The sequence below is a fragment of the Taeniopygia guttata genome, chromosome Z (genome assembly GCF_048771995.1).
Source record: "Taeniopygia guttata chromosome Z, bTaeGut7.mat, whole genome shotgun sequence".
NCBI lineage: Eukaryota > Metazoa > Chordata > Aves > Passeriformes > Estrildidae > Taeniopygia > Taeniopygia guttata.
Window position 1 is genome coordinate 30,564,938 of NC_133063.1, and position 18,378 is coordinate 30,583,315.

Here is an 18,378-nt window from a genome sequence, read left to right on the forward strand (position 1 = left end):
TGACATTTATCATCCAAATTGTATTTTATTAGCATTTTAAAGTAGTCATTGACTAAGAAAAAGGATAATAATTGATGTCTCTAAAATACCTTACTAAAAGCCTTAAATTCTTTTGTCCCCCACCCCTTCTTGTTTCTGCAGATTATACTCCATCCGCTTCAAGCTTTATGCTCTTTCCAGCTTCAGCATGGTGCCCAGATCCATCACAGCAAGGAACATCTTCTCAAAAATGGCTTATATGACAAGCCTATGCCAAAGAATAAACGCAAACTCAGAAGAATGGAGCTTCTGGTGAATAATGTTAAAATATAAGAAAACTGTACTGACTGTGCAGTGGAATTTATTTGCAGCTTGCAAATGAATATGAATCTGGATTTGATCCAAACTTATTAGAGTATAGTTGACTATACTCCAATAAAACAATTTTTAGGCCGTTTTTAGACAAGAGCTTATCTACCAATGTAACAAACAGTAATGGACAAGCTTTTTCATTTATGCAGTAAGCCAGGTGTCTTGGTTCAGATGGAGGAGGAGCATTCTCATTTTCTGTAGAGAAGAGGAAGAAAACGGAACATAATTTAGACTTACATTATCACGTGGGTGTCTGATATGGTCCTCAGTATGACTGGATGAATTTATTTTTGAGAGGCTTTTACCTGTACAAAGAGACAAGAAATATGAATATGGATGTGATGGAATAGTAAGGCTTCAGCAGTTAGAATTATGTTGAATTACTACAGAGCTTTTAACTTCAGTTTCTAACTACAGTAGACTTTGAAACCATAATTCCTGATATTCTTTAGTTCAGATGAACATAAGGCATGTTATTTGGGTTCTTTCTAACTTTGAGATTTTTATTTCTTCTATTATTAGAATTTCTTTTTGTAAATTTATATATATTTTACAATGCAGTTGCGCTTAGTTTCTCTCAGACTTAATTTTTAAATTTGTAAATTAAGTATGCATATATTTTTACAAGAAACGGAACAATTCTGACTTACAAAAAGAAAAGTAGAAAAAGTGATTTTTGGAATTGTAACTCGGGTGCTTTGCTTTTACTTGGGTAAAAATTAGTCTTCCTCAGATGGGGAGATCTTGTGGATATAAATTCATCATAGCCATACTCTGACATACAATGATTGTGCTACTAAAGGAATTAAACAAGCCCAGTGTAAACTGCTCTGTAAGAAGTGTGATGCGATAACATATGATTATGTCTGTGGTTACAACCAATTAGCATAATTATAGATCCTCTAGGCTTCATGTGTTTCGTTTTTCACTTCTTACAGTGATATAAATGTACTTCTTTCTAATGGGAATTACTAGAAGCAGAAAAATTAGGTATTTTAACAGGCTTTCTGAAATAATATTTTATGATCTGGAGGGAAAAGTAAAGTGAAGTAAAGCTTCTGATAATCCTTTCTTCTACATAAATGCTTCCTGCATTTAAGAGATTAAAATGCTTAATGTTTGTCTTTACTGTCAGTTCCCCTCTAGGTAACAACATTAAGCTAATTGGGTACTAATTAGTCTTAGAAAAAGATATTTTGTCTTTAATTTATGATCTGTAAGACAAGATGCTACAGAAGTGGGGTGGGGGCAGGATGAGGGGATGTGTAAGCACAGCTAACCAATATTTTTCTGAAAGCTTTTCTGCAATTAATAAGAGAGGTCAAAATTAGGTCAGAGATTAGCTAAGAAGTTAGTGACCTTTTGTTTAGGCATGGAGAAACAATATAATTTGTCTGGCTATGCAAGTAAAGCTTATGTAACCTTTTCCTATTCTCCCAGTCTAGATAAATCTGGTATCTGTCACTAAATTCAGCAAAGCTGAATTAGTTTTGACAAATCTGAAGCAAACCAGTCTCATATGATTAATGATAGAGTAGATGCACTTTTGTTCACATTGGAACAGAGAAAGGGCATGTTTATTCCTGTAACACACCAATCTCCAGGCTAACTTGGAGTCTGAAGTTGCAGTCTTGTGCAATTTGTGTGCGCAGCCTTGTGTGTGATGCTGCTGGACTGGTAATCTTCCTTCCTTGTGCCCTGGGACATGGTCAATAATTCCTTGGGGAAACATGGGTGTCAGTTAAGCTTCATTGTTAATATCATATTTATGTATCTGGATGGTGTTCACATTTAATGTTGTATGCGTTAATTTAATTTACCTTATTTTAAATTCATCTCGAGCAGCAGTGTATCTTTTGTCCTACAGTGTGAAGTTTGTTTTCCTAGGCAGAAGATTAAATAGTATATGAGTTTATATTATAGAGAACAGAAAGAAATTTGTATTACAGCCTGGGATTCATAGCCATCTGCAAAATGCCTTAGAATTATAGGATCAGAGAAACAGTTGCCTTAATTGAGTTATAATCCTACATTAAATATTCTTTTATGTGGAAACTGTGCACAGTTTTCATGTTTTTCAGCAAACGACAAATTCTGCACAGCTTACAAAAAGCACTTTTTAGCTTTGTTGATTCCTCTTCTTTTTATTTTGCTCCTGTGGATAATAGGATTTTGTAGGATCTCATGCTGGATGCATGGAAGCCTTTAATTGCTAATTTCCTCTGTTGTACAATACTAGATCAATCAATATGCAACTGTTACTGAAGAAATTACAAACAATGCATTGCAAACCTCCAGGCATTTTATTTTTTTGGCTTTTTTTTTAATGTGCCAGCTCAGCTATAATGTAATGAACATTTAGGTGCAGAACAGTAGTCACATGAAGTTCAGTTTCAGGTTTGTGTGAAGGTATTAAACACAAAATACAGTATTTTTAGGTGGAACTTGCATGATTTTAAAAATACACACAGTGTGAGAGGAAGAATTTAGAAAGTTTGTTTTCAGGTCTTTTGGATTCAGAATTTGCCAATAAATACATTGCCTCAAAGAAATGAATACTCTGAAGTTCAAACTCTTTTGACAGAAGCTGTGTGTGTGATGAAGTAGCACTCTTGGTAAGCAATTTCATTAGAATGAATTTAATTTGCAATTTTATTTTTCTGTAATGGTAAATCCATTTCATTTTTCTCTTATCAAAAGATTAATGAGTGAAACCCACCAGTCTAACAAGATATTGATTAAAAAGGAAGGAATGTGTTTGCTTCTCATGTTTGGTCCTTTGTCCTTGTCCACTTTGTACTTCCAAATACTGCTATCAAAATGAAATCTGCTTTCTATGTGCCGCAGTCTTATGTGTTGGAAAACTGGTGGCATGGATAGCAGGCTTTTGAACACATGCAAATATTTTTAAAAGGTGAGCACTGTTAATTCACCATATTTTCATAGTCGTAAGAGTAAGTCTATGAAAAAAGACAAGGATGGAAATGTTTTAAAATAAGAACACAAACCACACCTCCCCTTTTGCTTATTAAACAAATGCTCCAGACAAACATAAATGTATTTTTCTTCAACATTGTACTTTTGTTGCCCCATAAACCCATACTACCAATAAATTACTCTTTTATTAGTTTTTCTTGAGATAAAAAGGAAACTTTTCAAGTTACTTCAAAAGAGGCAGAAATTATTTTGAGACCAAGGGTTTTCTCCTCAACTGCTACATTAGATAAAAAATTGCTTATGCTGCATTATTTTCTACAACCTCCATGCTTGTTTCAAAATTTAATTAAAAAATGGACTTTTTAAAAGAGATAGTGGTTCATGCTTTTCTTTTGATATTTGTATGTTTTATGTCTATACACACAAATGCACATAAATTACATATTTGTTTCTGCCTCAAAGCAATAAAATATCCAATTTACTGTGGTATGTTCCACTGCATCTCTACAGAACTGGATTTGTTCACGTGCTGATATTACAAATCCTAGTCCTTTTTTTTTCTGTCTTTTTGACACCATTCAGTTAATGAGGAGATGTGGCTTTGTGTATGCTGTTTGAAGAAAAAGGATTCCTTTGTAATTCATTGAAACCTGCATGAAGACTAAATTGCTTTGGCAATTTCTCAAGCATTTCCATTTCAGAGCACTCTTCTCTCTTTCTGCAGTGGTGGCTGACTCCTGTTTGGTACCACACAGGCATGCATATATTCCCACACTGAAACACCACCCAAGTGCTGTAGGTGCAATGAGATAACCATCTGTTTCTCACCCACAGTTTCTCCTTCCCCAGATTGCTATAAAAATAACAGAACTGTGCAGCCATTGTGCAGCCATTTCTTATGTCCTTCTGCAAAATGTACACTTCAGGGACTTTCATATTGCTTTGGTTCCAGGGCTTGTTCCTTGTATTCCAGTTCACAATCCTTCTAGACTCCCATCCTTGAGAGTTGCTGCTTTTGTCTTATAGGCAAAGATAACAGACAAAAAGAAGAGATGAGTATGTGTTTTAAGTAGGATGAGAGACTACTGTGGTTTTAACTGAGCCAGCAGCCAAGCCCCAGGCAGGCACTTGTTCGGTCCCCCATCAGAAGGATCGGGAAGGGAACTGGAAGAGTAAAAGTAAGAAAATGAATGGATTAAGGTAAAGACAGTAAAACAGGGAAAGCAAAAGTTGTGCACAACAGCAAAGCAAAATAAAGAACTAATTCATTCCTTCACATGGGCAGGCAGGTGTTCAGCCATTTCCAGGAAAGCAGGGCCCCATTGTGTGACCGACTTGGGATTACAAATGCCATCACTCTGAACATCCCTCTCTTCCTTCTTCCTCTAGCTTTATGTGTTGAGCAGGATGCCATGCAGCCTGGAATATCCCTTTGCCTAGTTGGGGTCACGTGTCCCAGCTGTGTCTCTTCCCAGCCTCCCATGCCCCCTCAACTTCCTCACCAGTGTGGCAGTACAAGCAGCAGAAAAGGCCTTGGTTCTGTGTAAGACCTGCTGAGCAATAACAAAACATCCCTGTGTTATCCACCCTGTATTCAGCACGAATCAAACACACAAGCCTGTATTAATCACTGTGAAGGAAATTAACTCTACCACACCCAAAACAAGTACAGAGACTTAGGTAAAAGTTGTTTCTTTTGTTAGGGTATATCTGCTATAAAGCTTGGTACTTGTTACTGTGGTTTGGTGTTCCACATAAAACCAGGATTGTCCTGTTTATGAAGTATATCTTAGGTTAGCTGAATTGGTTTAGTGGTTTAATATTTATGAAATATTTCTTTGAATCCTGTTGTATTTCCTAAAAGTTCCTGACCGCTTTTGTATGCGAGAAAGTACTTCTGTGACTAAGCAGCAGAAGAATTGCTCTACCTATGGGACCATGGAAGTAGTAACTGAGAGCCTCAGTAGCTGTAACTGAAAGATTCTTTTGGACTTGAATGCTAAGATTTCTCTCAATAAAGAGAGATATTAAAGAGTATATCCAAATTACTTAAAGCACATGAGGACATACCAACTTCTCATGTTCGTGCAAGAGAACGACACAAATACTTTGCAAATTAATAATATAGAAACCATTTGCTGCTTACATACATGAATGGAAATATAGGTTATGTATTTACAAAATGCACTTTATTGTTAGAAGTTTATCACCATTTTAAAATACATTTTGAAAGGAAAATTAAATTTTATGAAACAAAAAGTCTTGCTTCTAGTTGCTTGTTTTCTTTTTATTGTTGATTCATATATATATATATATATATATATATATATATATATATATGTATGTAAAATGCATAGATAAAAGTAAAAATAAATTCCTAGTGGGATTTTTATATGTTCTTTTTAAAGAGATTTTAAGATGGATGTACTGAGGAATGGATCCTGTACTTATCGTGATTAAGCATTTCCAGAATTGAGATCCCATATATTATGTTTGATTTTTTTTCCATAATTACCACCAGAAGGTAATGAGGAAAAAATTATACTGTTCTATATTAATGTTTCAGCTTATGGTACTTCATTACACTTGAAGTAGTCTTCCAAGGGATTTTAAGTTCATCCAAAACCAAGTTCCCTATTTTTTTCAGGGATTAGATAGGATGTCTTCAGTCAGTGCTAGATGTATGTAGGTATATCCCAAGTGTGGAGTCAGTATTGTGGGGAACACTGGGTTTAGATTAGAAGTTCATTCATACAATTTTCCCTAGAAATATTATGTGGATTTTCTTTTTCACGGCAAGTTAAATTCCATACATAGTGCCTGGTTTGTTTTTTTGATGTTTTATTCATGAGAGTTGAATAGAGCTATACATAACTGGAATCTTACAGGTCATTCTGTTTCATTCTGAAATGTATCAATAATGGATTAGTTTATGAAAGGTGCTAGTAGTCAGGTATTTGCTGAAAACAATAAACAGTTATGGTCTGTAACCCTTGCCTTATCCAAAGACACTTTCTTTCAGCTCTTTGAGCATGCATTTGTATTAGATAAAATATGTACTTCAGTTATCTTGAAATTGTTGTGAGATTATCATTCTCTTGGCTTTGTTCACCTGTGTCCTGTCAGACAGACAACAGTTCTTCCCTCTGGGGAGCACTTACCTCCCTCTGATCAGTGAGAGTTTCTTTAGTCCAGCAAGCTGAACCTACACCTCAGCCTGCAAAACTAAATCCTCCCTGCCTGTTCAGACAGCAGTGATGTTTCCTTTTGACCCTGTTGTCACTATGGAATTGCAGATGATATTCTGCAGAGCTATTCTGGTACTGTTGGGGCATTATGTGCTTTTGATATGAGAAAGGTGACATCGGTTTCTGTTGCAGTTACTGTTTACTAGGGATTTATCTGAAATGGAAAAAAAAAGTCAGTATTGTCTCATAATAACAGACAAAATATGAAAGCAAACTTTTAAGGGTCAGATTTTACATTTTACCTAGGAGCTCCTAACAGGAGGTCCTTGTTTGTGTGCCCTTCTCAAGATGCATGGAAAATCACAGCCCTTCTCTTGCAGAGAATAGAAAAACAGTTCTGTCTTTCTATCTCTAGAGACATGTATCACTTCAAAGATGGGGGAAAGGGGCATGACTGTAGTGTCGCTCAAAACTGTAAGGCTGAATATCACAGCTTTAAAAGTGAATCTGTGCATGGATGCAACCTCTTCTTTAGGATAAGTATTCTTTAAGTTTTTTAAGGACATCAAGAGAAATGTAAGTGTATTTAATAATCAAGAAAGAAACATTCACTTACTGTCAGCATTGTTGACCTCAGATGTAAATTGCTCTAAATTATTCCTGTTTTCATAATGTGTGTATGAAAAGATGGTACTAAGTCAAAGTGATAATGAAGTTTGAGGAAAGGGAATTGAGTATTTTCAGTTCTTTTTTAAAAGATAGTTCTGAAATCAGAAGCACAGGACAAATTGTTAGAGGAATTGAATTAGATGTGGAGAGCTGTATGAGTTACAGAATAAGAGTTTCTGACTCTTGATTTGCATCTGCTCTTCCTAGCACCTTGAAATCAGAAAAAATTGTAATGTGAATTTTATAACATTTTAGGGATTTTCATAACATTTTAGATGAAGTCTTCATCTTTATATTTTGTTGAATTAAATAATTTTAAAAAAAAGTCTTGTGCTCCCGTTTTCAGAGATATGAACTTTTCTTTTGTGATATTTTGGAGTATATTGTAGTGATTTGGATTAAATTCACTGGAAGTTTTACAGTTAGAAGATTTTTAGTTACCAGGTTTTTTGCCTGTAAAATACTGAGTATATTCTGTCCCCAAAATTACTGAAGCAACCACAGAAGACGGAAAGCTAGTTGCATGCTGTATATGTTTTCAGCTTTCATGATGAAATATAATCCTCCTGAAATAATTGTATAAATTGTATTTATTCAATATCAACAGGTGGTTTTTATTTCCTTTATAATTTCATCTAAAAAGTCATATTAGTGCCTTTATTTTGAGACAATTACTGTTTCATAAAATTAGATGTTTGGCAAGTAGTTACTTATACCAAATTTTATTTATATAAAAATGTTACTAATATCTACCTATTTGTATTTCTTCACTAATTCTTAGGAACTTTGTCCTCTGCCCAGCAGGTTATCCATCTTCAGGTCTAAGGTTCTGCTCCTGATGTGTGGCAGGTAATCCATGATCATGAATAAATTCTTCATACAGTACTTCTTTCTTGGGAGAAAAATGCAGTGCTTTTGATTAACAATGGAACATTAAAAAGGGGAAAAAATAAAATATGACAGGGTTGTTCTGCTGAGTGATTCTTCCAGTTAAGTTGATGATTTCTACAGAAGCATGCCTCATGAATAATTTAGGTAAGATGGAAGCAATTGCTTTGCTGGCCAATGATTCAATGAAGAAATCATGTTAGAACCAAAGCATTCTATGTAAAATGCATGATATTCTTAATGCTTATGTTTAAGTATTAATAAGTTTTGTCCTATAGGATAACCAGGGTGCAATAGGGTTGAACCCCAAACAAGATTCATGTATATCACTTCTGAAGCTGTCACAAATGCTCTGTTTTAAAATGGAACCGAAGGGTGACTGTTGTTTAACATAGCAGCAGGCTCCAGTTCTCAGGCAACCTGAACTGGTTTTGAAAGGGGAGCCAATATTTTACAGATGGCTGTGAAAGCTCTAGAGAAGAAGCAGGTACTCCACTCTATGTTGCTCTGCTTCCTGAAGAGTTAAATTTCTTTGGGTAAACAATCTGAGCAGCAATACAAGCAAGCTTTAATAGAAACATGTTTCAAAAATGATCAATGGTAGCTCATGTAAAAAATGCATAGTAAATACCAACTGTTGTGTTTTAATTTCCATATTCATTAAATAACTATATTTGTTGTGCAAATATGCCTTGTTGTGAATGCAGCCAGTGGATGCATGAGTTGTACAGAGGATAATGACTTTCATCTGAGAATCTTTGAAGAGTTTAAAAAGGTTTCTTAATTTCTGCATTTTCACTGTGGTGCCAAAATCTGCTAACTTGCTTCTTATGCTTAAAAAGGAGTTTTTGAGAAGTTAATTGAGAGGTTGTGCCATTCCTATTTGTTTGTTCCATTAGTGCTGTTCGGTAAGGCTAGAGTTCATGCTTCAGCGTGAACTGTGTGTGTTGTTGGAGGCCTCCCTGAGGAATGTACAGCTGAAGACTGACTTTTGCTTCTGCTTTACCTTCACTATGGCGTTGCACACTGGCATAAGGACTCCACTGCAGCATGTAAAATTTGTTTAAACATCCCAGAGCTGAAAATGTGTTATAATGTGCAGTGGCATTCAAGATTTTACTATAATACATGGATAGTTACTGCAGAAGTTCTTTTCTCCTTAGCTATGTTATCCCAGAAATCCTGCCAGCATCACTGACAGTCTCTGTCTTGGCTAGTGGGTCTTATCTTGGAGCCAGCTGGAGCTGTCTCTGTCTGACACGGGGCAAGCTTCTGGAACCTTACTACAGAAGCCACCCCTGAAGTTTCTCCCTTTCCCCCTCCCAAACTTGCCTCAGAATTGCAGTACTGTGTGCTTGCACTGCTGACGGCACAGCTGCAGGACAAGGTTCCCAGTCCCAGAGCAGCACACATATGAAACAAAGACCAAGATCAAGGAAAAAACTGCAGCTCTAAGGAGTACAGGGACAGCTGAAAAGTGGCAGCTCTGTTGGGATTTGAGCACTGTGGTATCTTTGTGCTACAAGAATGGTGGGCAGATCCTTACTCAAAACAACCCACAGATGCTCTGGCAAGGATTCCATGATTAGGACTTAAGAGGAAGACAACACTCCCAAATCCTGGAACCATGTCACTGTGACGCAAGGGGAAAAAAAACCTTCCTGACTGCAGAGGCAGGGTGTAGTTTCCCCCTCACGCAGCCCCCGAATAATCCGACTAGCTCAGAGATAAGGGGCTGTGAGGGGAGGAATATCAGGAGAGGGGTATAGGTATTCAAAAGAGGCTCTCACCCCAGGATATGCTGGTACAGCCTTCTTTATTCTGTGATGTCCATGGGAGAGCGGAGCGAAAGAGAGCGAACAGGAAATGTCAGGGGTCTATATAGATTTTGGACAGGGTGGGCTTTCCTGGCTCTCTGCCAACCCTGTTGGGGCAGGAAGGATGGGTCCAGGGGTTATCTTGATCAGAGTCACAAGGTCCCGGGGAAGAGGGACACAGGGTGCCCCTGAGCTCACTGTAACAGCAAAGCACCAGTTGTATTGTGGTGCTGGAAGAGCAGTGGACAGTAAGTTACCCACAATGGCCCAGGGGGATTTGCCAGTCTGCTGTTGGGCAAAATTCCTTCCTATTAGCAGAGCTGCCCATTTCCTGAGCTTGTGAGCAAACCCAGACCAGGGGCTTCTCCTACTGAGCCACAAGCAGCCAGATAGCTCATGAGCTGAGAACAATGTGCCATCAGCCTGGAGGATAGCAGAGCCCTTCCCCATTAGGACCTTGGGAGAGCCCTCAGTATGGGGTTTGGGCGCTGCTGCAAGTCAAACTCCCTTGGGCTCATGTGAGCAGAAGGCATCACCCTAGGACTTGCTGTGACAGTCCTTGCAGTCATCTTCTGTTCTGCTCATGCTGCTCATAAAGCTCAGGAAAACAGCCTGTCCAGCCTCAAACCTCTGCAGAGTCACCTTCCCAAACACTGGCCATGGTTTCTGCAAGAGAAGGCAGGCAATGCCTCAGGCACATGGAGAGCTGCTACCCTTCTGTGTAGCACTGCAAGCAACAGGCCATGGCACAGGTCACTGCATCCAAGACCAGCATAAGAAGTATGCAGTGGAACTGTTGGAATGAGTCCAGAGAAGTGCCATGAAAATTACTGGAGAGCTGGAACACCTCTGCTATGATGACAAGCTCAGAGTTGGGTTTGTTCAGCCTGAGGAAGGAAAAACCTTCAAGTACATAAAGTGGCAGCATAGGCACAGCACCAGGCACAGCACTGCCAGCCAGATGAGGGAGGGGATTGTGCTGCTTTGCTCTGCTCGGCTCCTGTTCTGCTCTGCTCTGTTCTGTGTGGGAGCAGCCTCACCTCATGTGTTGGGGGCAGCGTTGGATGTCACAATGTAAGAAAGACATTGAGCTGTTAGAGAGTGTCCAAAGGAGGGCAACCAAGACTGTAAAAGTTCTCAAGGGCAAGACTTATAAGGAAGGAGGAGCTGAGGTCACTTGGCACATTCAGCTTGGAGAAGGCTGCAGGAGATCTCATTGTGGTTTACAGCTTCCACAGGGAAAGCGGTGGGCAGTAGGTGCTGATGTTGCCTATCTGGTGACAGTGATAAGATACAAGGAAATGGAGTGAAGGACTAACCACCCTGAGAGGGTGGTTAGTCACTGGAGCACTGTTGCCTGGGGAAGTGATCATCATGTCAACAAGCCTGACAGAGTCCAAAGAGAGTCTGGATGATAGGTACGTGTTTTTTGGTTTTTTGGTGTTTTTTTTTTTGTAGTCCTGCAAAGCCCAGGTATTTTGACCCAACGGTCCTTAAAAGGGTCCCTTCCAACTTTCGGTATACTGCAGTTACATTGTTCTACTACACATCTAAGGTAATTGCTTGAAATACCACTAAACACTATTTCCTCATTACTTGGCAATGTAACAGCTTTCTGTTTTTAAACAAGTTGACAATTTGTACTTGGCAGCTTTTGTTATGAATAGAATTAATTGTGTATAGTTCTTGCATACTGTCCTTGTATTTTGCAGTGTGCCTTCTGGGATATAATAGGTTTAATTAAACCTACTCAGTTTTACAAAACATATTTTACTGATGCTCTGTAATGCCAGAGATTTTGCATTTAATGGCACTTAGAGCGTATTGACACACAAAGCAGTTGTGGCATGTTTATATTTTAGTGTTCCTTGAATACAAACTCTGGTTTAATAAAAAATGATACAGTATTTATTATGTTATGATACACAGGTCATTGATTATTACTTTCAGGAAAAGAGATATGATTGCTCTGAAATGTAACGACAGTTTTAGAAGGATTATCTATACTTTAGGCTCCCTATGGCTTTTGATTTCCTTTCAGTTAATTAACTTTAAAAATATTAATTCCAGACAGCAGGATAGATTCAACTACAAATAAAACCTCAGAAATATGGGTTAAACCAAATAGGTCACTGTATTTTAGTCCTTAAGTCTCAAATTGTACATGGTTGAGTTGGGGTATCTCATGCAGGACCAGAAGCTGGACTAAGTGATCCTGATGGGTCCCTTCCAACTGAACATATTTTATAATTCTATGATTGTATGATTTTTAGATAAGTATATGGGCAAAAATATTTCAGAAAGCATTGTAGGATAGTAGTATTTCTTGATGAGTGAGATGCTGTAACTGGTTATGTGTGTGCACAAGCTGTCATGTAGAATAGCAAACAGTTAAACATGGTTATAGTGTAAAGTAAACAAGGTTACATCCTGTGGCTGTGCTTTTCAACCCAGTGAGCTGTCCAGTTAGCCTCAAATGCTCACTGGAGCAGCCTTTAAGCTTGTTCCTGCAATAGTACAACAAGCTAATTTCAGTACTACAAACTGGTATTTTTATTGGTGCCTTTTCCTATTCTCTTAATAGGTTCTTGTCTCTCTGTGAAACAGAAATCAGGTCTGCAGTCTTGCTAAAGGTTTCTGGCTCAAGCTGCAATTTATCCTTGACAAAGTTGCAATTTTCATAAATCGCAAACATAGTTTATGCTTTACAAAAACATGAGTGCTACAGATTTCTTTAGGAGCACTTAGATTTTGCAACTCTTTCATATTGCTTTGTTGTCTTTTCCTTGATTTTCAACATGTCCTTTATGCTAGGAATTCCATTCTAACCTCCTTTGTGTCTCTCTTGACTTGCCCTCTTCCCAAATTAGAGTATATGCCAAACCATCTTTCTGAAAGGTTGCATTTAATGATATTTCCTTTGGCTTTTGTCTGAGAAGTTGCCAAAAAAGAGTGCCAGTTTTCCCCAACTAATAAATTAACATATTCTTTCTCTTATTTTTATATGCCTAGCTTTTGATTGGCCAGACTTCAGAATTACTTCTCTGAGTCTATGGAATTTAATTGCATGTTAATTAGTTATTTCATTTGCCTGAATGTGCTAACCACTTTCTATTAACATTGCTTTCAAAGATCCATTTTCTTTGCTCCAAAGACCTCATATCTCAATGTAAGTTTACAATATTTTCTGGTTCATAAGACTGTATCTTAAACTAAAACAACAACACAAAATTGGTGCTGCCACGGCATCTGTTTTGTACAAACTGATATGTTTAAATTTGCTCTTCAGGAAGTTCTCACTAATTTTCCCATCTGGGACCTCTTAGGCCTTCATGTATGTTAACTGACAATTTATCAGATGGTAATTTTCTGTAAAGCACTAACCAGACTATAAAATACAAGAGCCAACTCAAAATTTGTGAAGTGTATCATAGGTGATGTCTGTGGGTGAGTTTGTAAGGTTGCTCTTTTGTCTCATGTAAACTCTGTCCTGTATGTTGGTACACAGCAGGCCATGGCTTTGGGCTGTGTCTGCTTCCCTTGGTGAGGAAGCTCTAGTGTTGGACATGAGTACACAAGCTGGAACTAAACCTTCTCTTTTCCAGTGGGACACAAATGGTGCATTCTGCAGGGGCCTAAGTCTGCTGTGGTGGAAATGCAGCTGGCTTGCACAGTGCTCAGTGCATTTAGGCAGACAGGTGTAAATATTTACCAAAGTCCTGCAGAACTTGTCATGTCTGTTCAGTGTGGTCAGAGGAAACGTAAGTCCTCCTGGTGTCACCTCCCTGAGCTCAGTGAGCTCCGTGCAGTCCACACGCACTGCCATGGGAAATACTTGATCCTGCTGATGTGTGCAACAGGACCCGGTACTGCAGGGTACAAATTATGTGTGAGGACATGAACTTCTCGTCCCTTAATTTTCCTCCTGGATCTTTGTAAAACCTCTTTGACAATGAGGCAAAGACCATAATGGCCAGAGGAAAGATATCTTAAGGCATTCTCTGAAACATAATTTTATTTTAAATAAAATTTTACTGTATCAAAAGTGACTGTAGTGTCTCAAAACCAATGTTATTCCTTCCTTGGTAAGGCGTTTAAACACAGTTAATATTTAGTAATTAGTGAAGCTGTATTTTTTTTTATTTGCCTTAGTGTTTATTAATTTTCTGTCTAGTACAAACATACCATCTTTCATTAAAAGGAAACTTGGTCTCTGATTTCTCAAAGTTCCCAAGGGAAAATCATACTTTTGAACACTAATACTGCTAAAAGTAATGCAAACTGGTAATTTGATTTAATTTGTAGCTGTGGGTAACAGATATGCAGCCTTCAGATGTCTGCTTATTTTTTGTTGATGTTATTGTACAAGCAATTTTTCAGATGAATGGAAATATTTATGTAAAAGTTTGTAGGAATATAAAATGGTAAAAGATTTTAGAAAGTGCAAAAAGGCCCCAGAAAGTAGTCATAAAGCTGAGAAAAGCTGGGAAATTTCAAAACCTTCTCATGGGAAGCTAGGAATATAAGAACCAAGTGAATACACTTATATTTATCATAAGAAACAAGAAAAAACACGAACTTACTGATAGTTTGAGATGTGAAAAGTCCTAGATATATGCTTTGCAAAGGAAGAAAAAGTTTCAATCTTATATAATGAATTATTGTGTATTGTTTGAGGCTCATAGAAGTCCTTTTGTTAATGTTAAGCAGGTAATACCTGGTGTTCCTGTGTCACCTGTGGAATCTGCGAACTTCAATTTAATATTAATGATAAATGTGTGAAGGGTTTGTTTTGTAGAGCTCTTTTAGCAAGAACACGAAAAAGAAAAATTTATTATTGTCATTAGATTATAAAAAATTGACATTCTAAATTCTCCAAAAAATACAGTTTGAAAGTTAAGATATATAGAAGATTCTTTTGCCAAAGGGTAGCTCAATGAGAAAGATATGTAAGAAAATCAGTTCACTTTGTGTTTTCTAGCTTTGCTAGTTTTTGTAATGCATATTTTCCTGTGCAACAACTATAAACAAATGTCTGAGTCACATTAGCCAAGGCTGCAGGATCAGATACCATATGTATGTCTCACTCAAATCCAGAAAAGCCTTTTTCAACCTGTCTAGTTAGTGTGCCACTAAAAAATTAGCCAATGATCCTTCGACGAAAAAGTGACTTAATAGCAAGCCAGGTGAGATTGGTAATAGAAGCAATCCCACAAGGCATTGGAGTCTCTAGACCAGACAACTCCTCAAAGCAAGTTCAGAACCCCAAGAATTAAAGATCCTTAGTTCCTTAACAATAAATTTCCGTGTCACATTTTCAGGAAACAATTACAGAAAAAATAATTCTCCAAAGTACAGTGTTACTCCCTCTTACTATGAATATAGAAATCCAAGTTTTTGGTGTAATTACTCATACAATATGGATAAAAAATCTAGAGTTAACCAATATTCACAGAAATTGCCAAAAGGTTATTAGTTCATTTTTGAAGATAGAGCATAGCAAGGCATTCCATCATACCCTGGAAGCAGGCCATGTAACATTAGCACGCTCACTGTGATAGCATGCTAAAGCAGTTTCAGAAAAGACAAAAAGAGACCAAAGATCTATTCATATATACCCAGAAAATTGCAATAGTGATTTCAATCCATGACAAAAGGCACAAAGGATTTCAGCAAGCTTCTTTTTGCCTAGAATTGCTTCAGAAGCAGCATTGAGACAAATAGCTAGGATTGGATGTTGGCTAAGCAAGAAACTAATGCCACATGCAGTGCACTCAGTGACATGCTGACTGATGTCAGCAGTGTCTGACAGGCTACACTCCAAAACTGGGCAGCAACTGATTTTCTTTTATTGGCACATGGACATGGTTGTGAGGAATTTGAGGGAATGTGTTGTATGACTTTTTCTGATCATTCTAAATCCATTCACAAAAGTATACAAAAGCTTAAAGACTTGACATCTGAAATTAAAAACACAGAAACGTACACAATTTGTTTGATGAGTAGGCATAGACAATTTTGTTTGATCCTTTGACTCCTTAGTCAAAGCAACTTTGCAAGTTAGGTGGAATCTTGTTGATAGGTGTAGTATTGATATTGATAATAATACCTTGTACACTTCATTGTTCACAACAAATTACAGACAGACTCATCAAAGAAGTTTTTATTGTCCAAGAGAAAAATACAGAAAGGAGAATTACAGAAAGTTCACAAAACCTCACAAAAACAATTGAATTAGAGTCACTCACAAATTTAACCTTTCAATTGAGACCTTAAAAAAGTCAAGATTTGTCAAAACCTGGTACAGATACTAAACCTGACTTTACACAACATTAATAATGCTTTAACTTAAAAGTTATAGAGCTTAAAGCAAACAAAAAAAGTACCTTCATATAAAAAAATTTATAACATTTTTTCTAATGTTGACTGTGCATGACAGTGCTAACATTATCAGACCAGTGCCGGTTGTGAATTCCCTTGAACTATGTAGGACTTAGCTCAGGAGAAGCTTAAAAAATTGTGAAAAGTCTCTAAGACCTGTCAGTGGACTCATCTAAATGGACCTGTAGAATATACTAAATCTTATCATCAGGAGATATAAAGTCTACTTATTTTTCCTTTTTCACTATTTCCTTCTTAAATGTTTCTCTTTGTGGCAGTTCATGAATGTAACAGGCTCTTGTCAGTGACTAAAAGAATTACATTTTCCTTGGCTTTTTTTTTTTTTTTTTTTTTTTTCTGTAGATCTAGATGGCCTTAAGTGGCAACATAAAGTATTGTTTTAATAGTCTTTGGAAGCTGTGGATACTTGCTTGTGGACGTATGTGAGCACTTGAAGTATTGTTTAAAAATCAAGTTCATGGTGTGTATTTTACGTGTCCTGCTCTTAGGAATGTTGAAAACAAATTTTGGTTTTTCACATGAGTAGCCTGTTGGTAAAAGGACTGAGAAATAGCAAATAAATTGATTTGACTCTTAGGGAAAGACTCTTGTGTGGTGATAGAAAGCATTGTTTAGTCCAGAAATAGCAGTATGACACTGGGGGACGTAGACATGGTTGAGAAGAAAAATTGGTCCAAGGGAAATATGTTAGTGAGGCATCAGTAAATGTGCAGCTGGGAGGGAAGGAAAATAGCTAGTAAATTTCTCCAGAAAAGGAGAGAACATTGAAAAAATGTTGTTAGTGGTTTAGACAGAGAAAGTACTAATATAACAGAGGGGAACTGGAATGAATTTGGAAGCTGGTTTTCTAAATTGTATGTTGTATATGTATATGTAAAACTGCATAAAAATGTTTGTGTTTGCATAAAATATTGTGTGTAGTTAGAGAAAGAGAGGAAGAATGTGTGCTTTTTGTCACCAAACTGTGCATAAATAAAGACTAAAATTTGGCTTTGAGTGTTCAAGAACCCTTCTTTCAGCCTCTTGTTCTACAGTTTTTAGTGTAAGAAAAATCCCTTTCAGGGGCTGTGCTCTGTGGTGCGCTCTTGGATGAACTTTTTTTTAAAATATATTTTCAAACAGAATGCATTAGTAGAAACCCTAGGAAATTGCCTTGCTCACAGCAGAAACTCCTTGATATATCTGTGAATGCATAAAGTGTTATACACAGAAAAGTACAGAGTACAGTGCACAGAAAGTACAATTTTGGAGCTTGTCTCAAACTTTATCCTCCTTTTTTTAATAATGATTTTTAATTATGTCTGTCTTCTCATTCTGAAAATGACATAAATGACATAATAGTGGAGTTTGATAGCTGCTCTCCATTTTTTAACTTCAGTGAGGGTAGTTGGAGGGGAAGAGTGTCATAGAGCCTTCAGTAAAAGAAAACCTACTGAGCCTTTCATGTCCAATTATTTTTTTCTTTGAGCCATGGAGGGAAGTCTGTGAGGTATCTTCTGGTTTGGGTTCAGATTTTGTTGGATAGTAGCTCTTGCATGGAGATTTGGGTATATGGAGATCTATGAAAATCCAACTGTCAAACAGTACTTGCAACGACTGTCCAGCTTTATTTCAGTTGAAGCTCAGCAGTGGCGTCTAAACTAAAATGCACACACAAGTGTCTTGGATAAAGGAGGGGCCACCAAGCAGCAAAGCTTTTGCAGATGCTTATCAGTGGGGAGCAAGATCTGAGACCATTCCTCTAAAGGCCATATGTAGGAAATGTGGGGGAAAAAACACACCAAACCTTTAAAATCTTGAAGCTATATACACATTTTAAAAGTGTCTGAATAGTTATGTAAGACAATCCATAGAGCTAAGGGGGAAAACCATATCTGTAAGGCTACTTAAGATTTTGAATTATTTATTCTGGGGAATGGATCAGGAAAATTCTGACACATTGATATTTCAAAAAAACTAACAATGATTTTTTTAATCTCTAAAAGAAAGAATACATCTTATCTGAGGAAAGCATTAGTTTGTTTTTGTTTTTTTTTTTCTTGTTTGTTTGGTTTTTTTTGTTTTTTTCTTTGTTTTTTTGGGTTTTTTTTTGTTGTTTTTTTTAAACGTCTGTTTATAATTCAATC

The 18,378-nt window shown here is 37.0% G+C and overlaps 1 protein-coding gene across 1 annotated transcript in view; it reads left to right on the plus strand.

Annotated features, from left to right (window-relative positions):
- The window catches only part of DTWD2 (DTW domain containing 2), a 72,855-nt gene extending 56,027 nt beyond the window's left edge, over positions 1–16,828 (plus strand). The window contains exon 6 of the mRNA XM_030257983.4: positions 142–16,828. Coding sequence (XP_030113843.1) covers positions 142–312 — 171 coding nt within the window. The 3' untranslated portion in view covers positions 313–16,828. The remainder of the gene's footprint in view (positions 1–141) is intronic.
- The last annotated feature ends 1,550 nt before the right edge of the window (positions 16,829–18,378 follow it).